Source organism: Sceloporus occidentalis, unplaced genomic scaffold (genome assembly GCF_023333645.1).
Source record: "Sceloporus occidentalis isolate IW3139 unplaced genomic scaffold, rSceOcc1.0.p SCAF_2, whole genome shotgun sequence".
Classification (NCBI taxonomy): domain Eukaryota; kingdom Metazoa; phylum Chordata; class Lepidosauria; order Squamata; family Phrynosomatidae; genus Sceloporus; species Sceloporus occidentalis.
This window is the reverse complement of record NW_028316982.1, coordinates 108,688,023-108,702,420: the sequence shown is the minus strand read 5'-3', so window position 1 is coordinate 108,702,420 and position 14,398 is coordinate 108,688,023. Positions and strand designations below refer to the sequence as shown.

Below are 14,398 nucleotides of genomic sequence, written 5' to 3'. Positions count from 1 at the left end.
CAATCCATTTTCATTCAAGAAAGCCTGGAGTTGTGAGGCCACAATCTCAACACCCTATTTTTAAAATGGAAGATTAAAAATTGGATTACTGTTAATCTAGAGTAGTGGTGTCCAGCAAAGGCTTTTTCAACTAAAGACTCAAAACTGCTTCTTTTAGAGAACCGGAACACAACTCACTTTCAAGAAATAATTCACAACCTCCACCAGCCTATTTCTTCTACTGGCACCTCTGATGTAAAGGATGTATATAAGCCTCACAAAAGCAGCTGGTTTCACTTCTGAGAGCTCCTCATCATTATGCTAAGGACTTGAATGGGACAGGAATCATAAAGCCCTCATGAACATGGACTGTGATTCCCAGTATTCCACACCATTAGCTATGCTGTGCAGAATTCCCGGGAATTGAAGCCCAACAACACTGGGAAGATCACAATTCCCACTTGCATCTAGAACAGTGGCCCTCAAACTGTGCTCTTTAAGAGATTTTGGACTTTAGCTCCCAGAATACCAGATTATTGGCCAACATGGCTGAGGCTTCTGGGAGCAGAACTCCAAAATCTCTTAAAGGGTGCAGTTTGAGGACCACTGATCTAGAATATAATAACCCTTGACAGCTCACAAATGCTCTGCTGGATGAGATTCAGCTGATACAATTCTGCAGCAAAAAATGCCACTGTGGAAAAGATCTTGACATGGGCCTTCAGTCATGTCTGAATATACCTCCCCTGGTTTTTCTCCAGTGTTACTCTATAGTCCTTCAACATTTCACTGCCATAAGGTTTTCATAAAACCAAAAAGCCCATGCACTGCATTCAACTAAAGGGCTCATCATTGCAAATGAAGTCAACTGCCTGGGTCACATCTCCTTTCCACAGGTCAACCAAGGTATCTACTGGATCACCAGTTCTAACAAGTGGAAAATCCCCTGAAGCATTCAGGAGTCTTTCTGGATCCAAATTAGTCTCTGAGAGTGGACTTTGGGAGCCCCAGCAAATATAAACATTGTTACATAGTGATCTAGAAGATGTCTTTCAATCCTGCCCTACCCCATAGCTCATTCTGATCCTAAGCAGTTAAAAACAGGTCATGGGCATGACAGATAGTAGTTGAAATAGTCCCATGAGTACCACTGAAGCTATGAAAACCTTGACCGTTGGTCTTCAACGTTTAAAAAATCAGCACAATTAGTATTGGTGAAATAAAAATCATTTATGTATTAAATATTGTTTTTAGAGTTTTATTACTTGTAAGCCAATTTGTGCAGGGTTTCAGCTCAAAATATGGGATATAAACATATTTAATACATAATAAATTCAGGATTAAAATTGGAATTTTCTAAAGCCACAATGCAATCTTATTGTAGAGGCTGTTTAAAAAGGTGAACATTTTTGCATTTCCTAAACTATGAAGGTACCCTCTTAACCTTTTTGTGATGTGCATGTTTTAAAAAATATAACAGAAGCTAGATCCAGAGGAAACACAGCACACTTCAGGGTGAGAGAGTGCAAATATAATGAATATCCAGGGTGATTACGTTTGCCCTGCAAATGAAGGCCTGCAGCAGATTTTATGAACCTCATATATAGTCTAGTATTACTTGGTTTTATGGGCCATCTACAATTTAATTTATTTTACCCAAAACAATATACACATGCATTAAGAAGGACTTTAAAATGTTTTTCATTACTATAAATTATTTGTGTGTCAATTTCTAATGTTTGATCAACTGGCTTGTTCTTTGTAAACGTTCTAATGCAAGACAATAAAAACCAAACACAAAACAAAATGTGCCAGACCCACTGCACATAATACAAAGAGAGAAGGAAAAGAGGAAAGGTTTCTAATAGATGTCTTTTTTTATAAAGCTCTAAAAAGGTCAACTAAATAAATCTTTAAATGGATCTGTATGTACAGCAGCTCGCTGCTCTAAAGGATATTAAAACTGAAAGAAAATATAGTGTTGTACAAAATTCATTGCTTAAATTAGTTAGGCACATTTAGATTTCCTTCCAAACAATATTCAAATCAAAGTCAAAATATCAAGAACAGTAGAAATTCCAAATTCAGGAGTTTATACATTTCCTTTAATCATATAATTTGTTTTCAAATAGTAGATTATAGCACAGTCATATGCATTGTGCCATCTATTTTCGAACAAAGATATAAAAGTAAACAAGAACAAAATAAGAAGCTGAGAGTCTAAAGAACAATTATAAAAAAAATTCTGAATGTATTATGTTTTTTATTGGATAGTCATTTCTCTGGGCATATATATGTTCTATGATTGTCTCGTCTGTCACATGAGTGAACTGTATTTTGTAAAGGGCTATAGTTACAGATAAATGTCCGTGGTCATCAGGGGAAGGAGAGGAGGACAACAATGAAGACTTGTTGGTGGCTCAGGGCCAATTATCAGCTTGTTTCTGCTGTATTAAAAACCAGTTTAAAATATTTTGAAATAATGAACCAGAAAAAAATGGTATTTCTTTGCAAACTATCCACCCAAACCACATACACAATTGCAAAAGGTATATTCTAGCAAAGAATTCCCTGCATCAAATAAGGTTTCTAATCCACAAGGCACTAGCAGCTCTCAAAATGGATGGAGGTGATCTTCAAAGTCTGTGTGTTTTCTCAGAACATTAGCCCCATATTGTATTACAGTTCATAGGGTAACATGTACTACTTTAGGGCAAATGTTTCAATGGGCTTTTGCCTCTACTTACTGAGCAATTAAGCAGGCAGCAGTATAGTATACTGTATATCAATAGGTCTACAAATGTAACTATGCCAAGACTCCACTTGTTGATCCACCTGCCCCCAAACACAACCAATGCTAATAATTCCTGTACCACTTGTGGTATTTAGCTAGTCTTAAACAACAGTATGTACTTATACAGCAGGCTCTTCTTATCCGCGGGCTTGCCATCCATGGATCTGAGCTTCTGCAGACAGTAAGCCCAGTTGTTGTTAATGGAGGAGTGTGCAAACAGCCACACTAGCGGCCAAGCATATGTCACACCACCATAGGGAACAATGGGACTTGAGGTCTCATTTTTTTTCTTATCCACGTGGGGGGATGGGGTGGGTTCTGGAACAGATCCCCCCACAGATACGAAGGTATGGCTGTACAGCACATAAGTAAATGCTGTACATTTGCCATTTAGTACCATTAAAATAAACTAATGAAGCACAGAACATAGGACTCTGTTGAAATGGCTACCAACTATTCTAAATAGTCTTCATATAAATGTTGTTTGCCATAAAGAAGCTACGCAACTGCTAACAGCACAAGCACAATAAGTTGTAAAAAATAAAGGAATAACTTCTTTCCTAATCTTTATGACACAGCTCAAATTGTCTAAATGGAGAACACCCTCCCTCTGCCATTTTAGTATGCTCTATTCTGTTATATAAAGGTTCTAACTCTACAAGTACTGATGAACGATAATGTTCTCATCAATATTCATCACCTTTGCAAAGAATAATATGCCAATACTTGAATTCCAGAACTGGAAACAAAAGTAATTTCCAGACAAGATATTGGCATTTTTAAAACAGCCAAAACATAAAAGTTATCTTGTAAGAGAAATGGGTATTTGCACATTATTCTTCTGAAATTGATGAAAAATGTGTCAATTTGAAATAATTACACACTTATAGCGGGATGCATCTAAAATGAATCCAATGATCAGTTTCAATAATTTTGGGATTCTATCATGCCTGCAGTTATATCATTTTCTATATGAACCAAACCAGCATTATCAATACCAGATTTTGATGGCATTCTTCAGTAGGCTACTTAGGAAATAGAAAAGAATGGAATAAGCCCTGCTGAAATTATTTTTGTAAAGGTCTAAGTAACAGTTGGAGAAAATGTAGGCTTCTAAATGCTGGACTCCCATCAACCCAAGCCAGCATAATTAATGATGAGGAATCATAAAAATTGCAATCCAACAACATTAAGAGGACCACACATTTCTCCTCATGGGTCTCAGCAAAGAAAAGAGAACACACACAAAAGACTAGATTTCTCCACCATTATAAAGTGCATACTCTGAAGTGGTGAAGTGCCACTTTAAATGTATACAGAATAGAAAAGAAATGTTTTTGAAAGACAGAAGTAATATGACAAGATGAATATACAAATGGTTTTGTACAAACAGCTATGTTAGATAAGTAACATAAAATGGGATCAACTACTCACAGAACATTTCCTCCAGGAGGTTTGTGTGTATTTGTCAGCAAATATACCCATAGCCCCTTCAGACTGCTTGGTGCCGTTGTTGCAATTACACCTGGTAGACTTTATACATATAAAAAGACAGATATTCAGTGACAATAAATGACATGTATATCCAATATGGAGGTCCAAAGGTTGGCTTACACAGGACACATTAGAAGTACTTTATTAAATCTGAACTATACAGGTTGATACTCTCTTATCCAAAATGTCTCAAAACAGAGGTGATTGGGATTTTGTTGGATTCTAGAATTCATGCATTTGTGTATATGTATATAATGATCCCATCTTGAAGATGGGATCTAGATTTAAATACCAAATCCATTCCTGTTTCATATACAAATTATATGCATAGCCTAAAGGTAATTTTGTACAATATCTTAAATATTTTTGTGCATGAAACAAAGTTTGTGTACACTGAACCATCAGAAAGCAAAGGTGTCATTATCGCTGTAGTAAGTACTCCATAGTACTTACTCTGTAGTACTCTTCCAGAGTAAAAGCTACCCAAATCACTGATCAATACCTATATTATTCTTAGTGAATAAGATCAAGGATTTCCAAAGGTTCACAAATAGTTCAATGAATTTTAATTCTCTCATCTGCATGGCCCTTATGAAAGGCTGTAGCATGGTGATTGATATGGAGTGTCATCCCTCTTCCAACTCTATGATTCTCTGTCAAATTAGCTCTCTTGTATGCTTTAAGATTCAATTTTAGATTTTACATAATCACAAGTTATTATCTATTTTGAGTTTTATTTATATCCCACAATTCTCCAAAAAGAAAGTTCAGTTACGGGGAAAAGGGAATATAAATTATTCTATTAAAACAATCACTAAAGGATAACAGTTTAATAAGAAATTGAAATATAATAATGTTGATACAAATTACAACACCATACTCACACCATTAAAAGATGCTTCTGCAACATCAGTTAATAGTCAAACATTGTCTAAATAAAAATGTATTCCCCTCTCCTGCTTGTGGAAGGATTGCAGCAGGACCAAGCCTAGCCTCCTCTGGGATAATAATGTCTACTCATTTATTTATTTTTTTACAGTTAGTGTTATTCAATTCAGACTTTACCTCTTGTTATAAGTATACAGTTGCTGTAACTGTTTTTAAACTACATTCTGTTAACAAGCATAAAGTGACTCGGCACTACAGTATATTAAAATCTTATTTCAACTTCTTAATTTGAGAAGTGTGTGATTAAAAAATTAACATACATTGCACTTACACATTCAGAACATGTAAACATAACATCAGCCCCACCAAAAAATACACAGAGCTTTGAACCAGCAGTTCCCAGATTGCTGAGTCACATCCTCAGTTCTAAAGAATAATTTTCCATTGACTATTACATCTCTAGAAAAACACTCAGATATTAGGCTGCAATTTCAAGCAGCACTAGCCAGCACAGTGAATGCTTAGGAAAGCTGCAAGCTACAGTTCAGCAGTATCTGCCTTAGCACATTGATGAAGGCTCCTGTAATGTTTTCAACTGAGCTGAATATCAGTATTGCTTCCTAGTGGCGTACTGTCAGTGTATGTAAAATTGGAATTGAATTTCACTGTATAGAATACTGATGTTGGATGATGGAGCACAAGTGAAAGGTTGTAGCATGGTGATTGATACAGAGTGTCATCCATCACACCACATAGGATATGCCCAGGATGACACAGCAGACATGACACAAGTGATTGATGGAAGAGGACTATTGCAGACACCTGTGTGAGATGATCATGTCATGGATAAAGTGTATAAATAGGGGTGTGGGCTATGTTGTGTTTGGGTTGCTGTTGTTAGCAGATGTTTGTTTGGATAGTTGTTGGTTTGTACATAGTGCTGTAAATACTCTGTTGTAAAGTTCTGAATATAGAACTTGGAGACTGAGCTATTCTTTAGCACTTTGCACAGTTATACATGCTGACAGTACTGCTGAGAATTATTATCTATTTGCATGTGCTCAGACTGAAGGACCACAGATAATGTGTGGCTCTGACACATGCCAAAAAGGGGCTCATCATTGCAAATCAAAATCCTATAGTCACTCCCCCAAGTCTGTGGACGTGAGATCCATGCACTCAAAAATCCACAGAGGGGTGACCGCCATTAACCTCAATGGGGCACGCGCCCCATTCAAGCATATGGGGTTTGAATATGCACAAGTTTTGGAACTCATGGGGGAGAGGTCTGGAATGGATCCTCCACGAGTTCCAAGGGGCAACAGTATAACTATTTCTATCCTCTTGAGGAGATCACATTCTTTACAGTATCCACAAATGCTAGTCAATATGTCAGTCCTTTGTCATCCACTATAATTGCTATAATCCAAAACATTAGAAAGAGTTAAAATTGGGAAATACTTTTGTACAGGGTATAACATACTTACAAGTCGATGCTCTAGCTGTTTGATTGTTTCATCTTTTTTCTTTAAATTTTCCTTAAGTTGTGTGATCTCATTCAGCAAATCTTCAGTCTTATAAAAAACAAAAAAGAGCCATTCACGTATTAGTAAAAGAAATATAAAAATAAATGTAATTATTTGGGGGGAGCAGTTTTAAGGTTCTCACAAAAAATTAAACACCTGTTGGCTGGGAAATCTTTTTAAGAAAAAAAAATTAGTTTCCAGTTTTTCATTATCCAGTATTGAGGTAATATAAACTGCAGGTATTGTGAGATTTTTACAACATGGCAATATTGCTCCACTTTTGTTATATCCCATATTTTGTATACATTAAATGTATAGCAATAGCAGGTACATTTCTATATTGTTGATCAATGCACTTATGCACTCCCTAAGCGGTTTAGAAAGTGTAAGCTAAGTGTCCCCAACATTCTGGGTACTTGCTTTAGCGACCTTGGAAGGATGCAAGCTTCAGTCAAGCTTGTGCCCCTAGGTGGTACTGAACTTGCAACCTTATGGTTTGTGACTAAGTGGCTGCAGTACAGGCATTTAACCCCTGCAAACCACTTTAAAATTCCACGGCTTTAAAATTCCAGTTATTCTGAAAAAGCACCAACACAAAATACAACTGGATTTCATTAAGCCACAATATGTGTGTGTGTGTGTGTGTGTGTGTGAGAGAGAGAGAGAGAGAAATACAGTTTTCTAAAGATTAAGACTAATGATTTTATATAGAAAGATGAAAAAATGTAGCTTTTCACCATGTGTTAGGTGCCATTAAACCTCAAATAAAATTGATCTGATCCATCTGGAGACTAAATCCAACATTCTGTGCTAGTGGTTGCTGTACAAATTGCCTCCCTTCTCCTCCAGATCCAGAATAAAAATATTTGTAAGATTTAAATCTCTAATTTTTTTCTGACTTTTAAAATCTGATTACTTCCTATTACTATCAAAACTTTACTATCAAAAATTCAGTGCATAGATCTTGTCCAGAAATATGGCGTTATTTTTCACATGCAAGTAGACACAATGGTATTGACACAGCTGTTTATAAAACACTTAATTGTTTTAGCAGAGATTTAGTTATGTGCCGGGGAAGGGATATGTGTTCAACTAAGAGGGCAGGGAGCAATACATGTGGTTACACAGAGGAAAAAGTAAGTGCCAGGATAGTGTATTCTAATGGATTCCCCCTTCAACTAGATATTCAATATTTGCCATACCATCCTGTTGCCTAGTGGGTGCTACTGATGAATAGCAAATTGGTTTGTCACTCCTACTTTCCCAGATTGACTATGGATCAGGAGGTTGACCTATTAGTATAGTTAAGATTTAAACACATAAACTCAGCAGGGGACGTAATAACAATGTAACAGAGAAATTGTTGGAGACAAGGTATATTAAAACTTAACTATTTTGAAATTATATCAGAATTTAAATTTTTGCAAATGTAAAGTGAGGCCATTGTGATTTACTCAGGTAAACATGATCTCTAAATGATCAGTTTTAAAGAAACATTCACTTCAGGCTTTTTGCTGGGCACTACAATCTGAAAGGCTCTGTTCTAAAACAAGCATAGCTGTTTTACCTTATATATTGGTTCAGGCTCTTGCAGTTCTGGGCTTGAAGGCAATGAGAGAGTGATGTTGTGGAGTGACACATTTTCATCATTCTGTAAAAAAAAAGAAAATCTTCCCCACTTATTTTCTGTCTCTAAGTCATTATGTTGTTTTTGACCTATACTTAGAAATATTACTAAGTATTCTACTAGTGTTGTCATTTTATACAGTCCTTGAGGTTCTGATATTTACGAGTTAAATAGGAACTTTAAGCTAGTTGTGTTACAATATTGACACTACCATCTTATTTGACCTTACCTAGAAAGTTGTCTTTCAAGTATGTTTCATAAATATGCCAAAATGTCTAATGTTATATACCAGTTAAGATATACAGTAGACCCTTTGAATACACAGATCCGTTCCGGATCCCCCCCCCCCCCCAACGTATGAGAAAAACTGCCTATGCTCAAGTCCTATTAAAATCAATGGGTATGCGCTTCCTTTTTGTCCTCCCGGGCTTGCCATCCGCGGGACCTCAAGTCCACCTGAGTATGAGGCAGGCCGCCTGTACTGTATATATTCAAGTATAAGCCTAGAGATTTCAGCCAAAAAAAAACCTGACTCAAAAACACATGGGTCAATGTAAGGACTGTACATTGACTCTTATCAAAAAGGAGCCATCCACTTCTCTGAGTAAAGTGGTGGAAGATGAGAGCTTAGTCAAGGGCTACATTAAAGCAGAACCACATTTCCAAAGAGTCTCTTTAGAGACATCCTCAGTACCATAAACCCTTTTTTACCGATTTTACTTTTCGTCTATATGGCCTATATTGAATTCTTCGTATATTGTTCAAGGTTGATGAAAGAAACATAATCTCCTTGTCTGAAGGCTACAAGTAGAATCCTGAGCTTTGTTATTACAGTGGACATCATCAGTGACATCACAAAATATTTATAACAGGCAGCATTCCTCTACATAGCCTGAAGTGGTTTATGATAAAAGAAAATATCATTTTAAGTTACTCTAAGCTTTGCCACTAATAAAGTATAATGGGTGCCAGCAGCACAAATTATACCTGAAGGAATATAATCCAACTCTATTGATGTGATGTTTTAATTCACTTGTGGCCTCAGGAATAGATAAGACACATGCCCTCAACACCTAGTGCTTCCTTTTAACACAGCTACATTTAACAGGAAGAGAAACTCAGGAAGAAACCTAGAAGCTGTTGAGCTTTTATAACTGGAACTTAATTGTGGTCTTTTACTACACACACTGTGGGACATACTTTTAAAACGCCGCACTGCCAAAGCACCATAACACTGCCCACCATCTTGTCAGGTGTGCAGCATGATGCCAGCTGGGGGGTGTCAATGGGGCATGCGTCATCTGAAAGCTATGCCCCCACACCACCCCGAAGCCAGCTGAAGCTGCCAGTCTGTTTTGCCCTAGTTCCAAGTCACAATTCAGGAGAAAAAAATAAAAAGTTTAAAGACTTTACTGTCATAACACAGACATTATTAATTGTCCTCATCCAGCTTCACAGTGTATGTGTAACTTACTGACCTGGTGAAGTATCCTTTTCATTTTTAATAATTGAGTTTTCACAGCCGTACATTCTTGAACCATATGTCGAAGGGTCATTTCATCCAGCATCACAGTGTTTGGCAGCAAACTTCTTAGAGGTGGGTACAAGCTTGGTCCTCCATAGCCTTCAAGATGACCAACAGGAGGGGAGTCTAAATAGTTGCAGCTCCTGATATATGTTAATGGAAAGTAACCAAGAGGAAGCCATGTGAATATGGCAAAGGGAAAAAAGGGGTCTCGTCGCTGCTTAAAGAATGAGCAATAAGCTTTCATAACTTCAACCAGTCTACAAAAGTTTATGTCAAATTCTTGTTAGTCTTTTGGGTACTATAGTGCACCCTTGCCTAACAAAGGTTATTGTACTGACAAGGGATAGAACCTTTTTTGTGGTAGTGCCCTTGACTTTGATAATGTCTTCCTTCAACAATACATTAGTGTCAAGGCCGCTAGCACTACAGTACCAGGCAGAAACCTATTTGCCCCAATATTTTAAAGTCGGTATATACTGTTAGTCCATTCTGTTCTTTTTACGAATATTTCTATTGTGTATCATGTTATTCATGCCTTGTTCACTCTATTATCTTCAGATGAAGATGGACTGAAAAAAATTGTTTATTAAAGTTGTCACCCAATCCTCTATTGATCAGCCACTCATGTATTTAAATGTAAAGAGCATTTAAATAAAAGGGCATTCTTTATTTTTCAATAGCACATATATTGGCCACAGAACATGTCACCTTAGTGTAGTCATTTCTTCTTCTGTGCAAATGAAGGAGGAATGTCTTTGCTAATATAGAAAAAAATCTCAGGTAGCAGGCATTAAAAACATTTTTCAAGAAAAATAGTTTTAAAAATATATTGCTCACTTGGGAATGTTTTTAGCCTATTTCAAAAACTTTTTTAAAAAAATTTGTTCATCAAACATTTTGGGAGAATCATTTAAATACTAAATGACTGATCAGTTACAGGATAAAGCCTTAGGGGGAATACAAATCAGCACTCTGTGCTGGCCTGTGGGCAGAGACACGTCATAGCATCCGCACACTCGACACCATGACTCCACCCCATCACGTCTTGATGCCATGCGCCCATTTACATGCAGTTCATAAGGGGCATCATCATGCCACCCTGTTGCAGCTATGACACCCCTTCCAGGAATTCTTTTTGCTCCCTGCAGAAGCCGTGGAGTGCGGTTGCCACAGCCCCAATCCAGAGTAAAAAGGGGCCACCCATCTGTATAGCCCCATAGATACTACAGTCAACCCTCTTGTTTTCACAAGGGATCCGTTCTGGACACTCCCACCCCCCACGAAAACAGGGTTTTGCATATATTCAAGCCCCATTGGCTTGAATGTAGGCACGCGGCTATGGGAGCATGCGCACATGTGCCTCAGGCACGCACCCCATTATTTCCCCCTCCATTCATCCCTTGTGCATAAGCGAGGGATGTGGTCTCCAAAATTGTGAGAACGGAGGGAGGACTGTACATTCAAATATTTTAAAACATTTATCAAATGTGGCAGGAAAGCCTTTTTTGATCTCCAACATGGCTATGCTTCATGGTCTGGAGGTAAATAACAAAGTTTGTTCTTCAAAGTACAGACTTAGATACCACAGAACAAACTACCAGCAGTTTAAACTAAATAACCCAACACTCCAGCCCTTAGAGGAAAATAGCTAGCATAAAGCTGTACAACAAAACAAGTAAGAGTAAACGCTTGGTATCCACGTGTTCCATGAACCCATGTGGATACTAAAATCCATGGATGCTCAAGTACCATTATAGCAATAGCAAGTACATTTCTATACAGCTTATCAGCGCACTTAAGCACTCCCTAAGCAGTTTACAAAGTGTAAGCTAATTGCCCCCAACAATCTGGGTACTCATTTTAGCGACCTCAGAAGGATGCAAGCCTGAGTCTAGCTTGAGCCCTTTCACTGGTATTGAACTCGCAACCTTGCAGTTTGTGAGTAGCTGCAGTACAGGCATTTAACCACTGTGTCACCAGGGCTCCATATAAAATGTCATAGTAAAATGGTATCTCTTATATAAAACGGCAAAATCAAAGTCTGTTTTCAAGCCATGGATGGTTGAATCCATGCATACAGAATCCATGGATACATAGGGCCAACTGTATTCATATTACAAGACTATTCCTAAGAAAATAATAATAATAATAATAATAACAACAACAACTTTATGTAAATACACCATAGAAATGGTACAAACACACGAGCTTACAAAAGATTGTCTTTTCGGCACTAAACCTTTGCACCTGAACCAGCACCTAAAAAAAACACTTACAATAAATTGCATCATTTAACGTGCTGATTTAGCCAGTATACTTCTAGGCACTGGGAACAAGCCCCATCGACCTATGTGGAATTTACTTCTGGATAATGTGTTCACACTTGCACTGCTAAGTTACCAATAAGTCTGTAAATGTGCACATGAAAGTCCATTAAAATGGACAGCAGAAGAGACTTTTCTCTCTCATAGTTAAATAGTATTTATAGAAGAAAGAGCATCAGTGATAAGAATATTTCACTAAACAAAGCTTCACTTTCCTCTTCCTTTGTAACTTCCTACCACTGTCTCCCTTTCAAGTATTCAAATTTATATTCTAAACTTCAAGTGTTCAAATGTATATTCTAAGGTAATGAATGAAGCTCCAGATAGCCTTCCTTCCTCTCCTGTCGGCAAGATGGTCGGCTGATTGTGTTTTTAATTTGTTTTTAATATGTGTACACTGTTATCTGGCTGTTGTTATTATTGTATATGATTTTATTATGTTGTTCACAGCCCTGATCGAAGGAAGGGCGGTATATAAATAAAAATTTTATTATTTATTTATTATATTTATATTGGGGCAGCAACCTTTCTTTAAAATACAAGGCTAATACAACGGGACAGTATAAAAACTAGTTTTCACACACACACACACACACACACACACACACACACACCTTGAAAATATTACTTCTCCAAGTGCTTTACCTGTTGAAATCACTTTTGCTATGGGCATACTGATCAGTGTGCCCAAGATGATAGTGGTCTTGAGCATTCCACCGCTGTGGCATTCTCTTCCACAACCCCTCCTTCTGCTGTCTGGTATTTCGTTCTTGTCGCTCATAACGGTTCATATTTTCACAATCCACTACAGATAGGAGAAAACAGTCCAGCATCAGTGTATAAACGGAAGGGTTCTCACTCAGAAATCTAACAAAGCTCTCAGGTTTTATCTATTACTAATTTACAATTATTACCTAAATAAGTACCAGAAGTGATGTGCAGAAAGCTACAGGTATTCCTGTGGTAGTTTTCTTTATTTTTAATGAATAAATAAGTGTGATGACATTTTAGTAACTGAGACAATCAGTTCATGAGCACAACAGACAAATATTTTAATATTTCTTCAAGTCACAGATTTATCACAGTAGGCATCCTTAAACTACTTTGATCCTACAAAAACTGCTACTTCAGTTAAGCCACTTAATTATTTAGTCATGGAAAACAGTAAAATAAAACCAAAAGTTAGATGAGAACATTTAGCTGCTTTGTTTCTTTGTTTTATAGTATAATTTCTTTGCTATAAGAATCTGGAAGTGACTCAAACACCACTTCACTTTATTGCAAGAAACTTTCTGTTCCAATATTTATATAACTAACTATTTAAACAGAATGTTAAGTTTTAGTTACAGAAAGTTTTAGAATGTTAATTCTACCATTCAAGATGAAACTGAGATTTTAGAGCAACAACAGTCTGGTTTTAAAAGCTGTATCTGGCAACTATTTATAAACTTGTAAAAGCAAAGCCAAAATACAAACTGCAGCCAGATAGAAAGATTTTCAAAAAACCCTTCAGGCTTTCCACTTACCCAAATACTTTCTCTTTGCATTGTCAGGCCTTGACTAAAAGCTTTTCATAGCTGAACAGTCTGTTATTCTCCTGCCTACTCAGACAGTGTTTTGCATAAGATAGTGGTAAACAGGCCTTCCTTCCTGCTCATTCTCTGCTTGCGTATTGCTGGGAAATGAGCCCAGTTTGACCCTGTGATTTAGAGCTACCAACCTCCTTCACTGAGTACATACTTGTTCCACTAGGACAATCACTATAAATAGAGTGCAAGTTCCTTCACAGATGTCAGAATGGAACAAGAAAATATAGGCCTATAAACCATTCTAAAGCTTGTTTGAGTCATTTCATGTTTACTGGAATCACTGTGATTTGCAAAGTGCATTTAAATATTCTTCATAAGGTAACAGCAATCTTTACCAACTTAACAGTTTTCAGAGCTTTAATCTAAGGACATTTGAAAGTATTTAAAGAAAAAAAAATTCACTTGCCTCGCAGAGCAAGGAGTTTGAAGTTTTTGTAGAAAGAGTGTCTTATGAAAAATCTCTATTTGCATTTCAGACACTGCACTGTTATTATTCTGCCTACTACTTTAAAATACTGACCAAGCTGAAAAGTGTGACGGCATGGAAAACTGAGCATACAGAAAACAATAGAACTTCAGTAAAAATTCAGTTTGAAAGAATGCCAGTTCTGACTTGGTGCTACAGATAATTAGAGTGGTGGTAGTTTGT

At 37.0% G+C, this 14,398-nt stretch overlaps 1 protein-coding gene across 4 annotated transcripts in view; it reads right to left on the bottom strand.

The window, feature by feature from the left end:
* CCSER2 (coiled-coil serine rich protein 2) overlaps window positions 1-14,398 on the bottom strand; it is a 63,622-nt gene that overhangs the window by 21,500 nt on the left and 27,724 nt on the right. For all 4 annotated transcript variants that reach the window (XM_089510574.1, XM_089510575.1, XM_089510576.1 and 1 more), the window contains exons 6-10: window positions 12,806-12,965; window positions 9,787-9,976; window positions 8,249-8,332; window positions 6,643-6,729; window positions 4,208-4,306 (exon numbers count right to left, since the gene is read on the bottom strand). In XM_089510574.1, coding sequence (XP_089366700.1) covers window positions 4,208-4,306; window positions 6,643-6,729; window positions 8,249-8,332; window positions 9,787-9,976; window positions 12,806-12,965 — 620 coding nt within the window. The remainder of the gene's footprint in view (window positions 1-4,207; window positions 4,307-6,642; window positions 6,730-8,248; window positions 8,333-9,786; window positions 9,977-12,805; window positions 12,966-14,398) is intronic.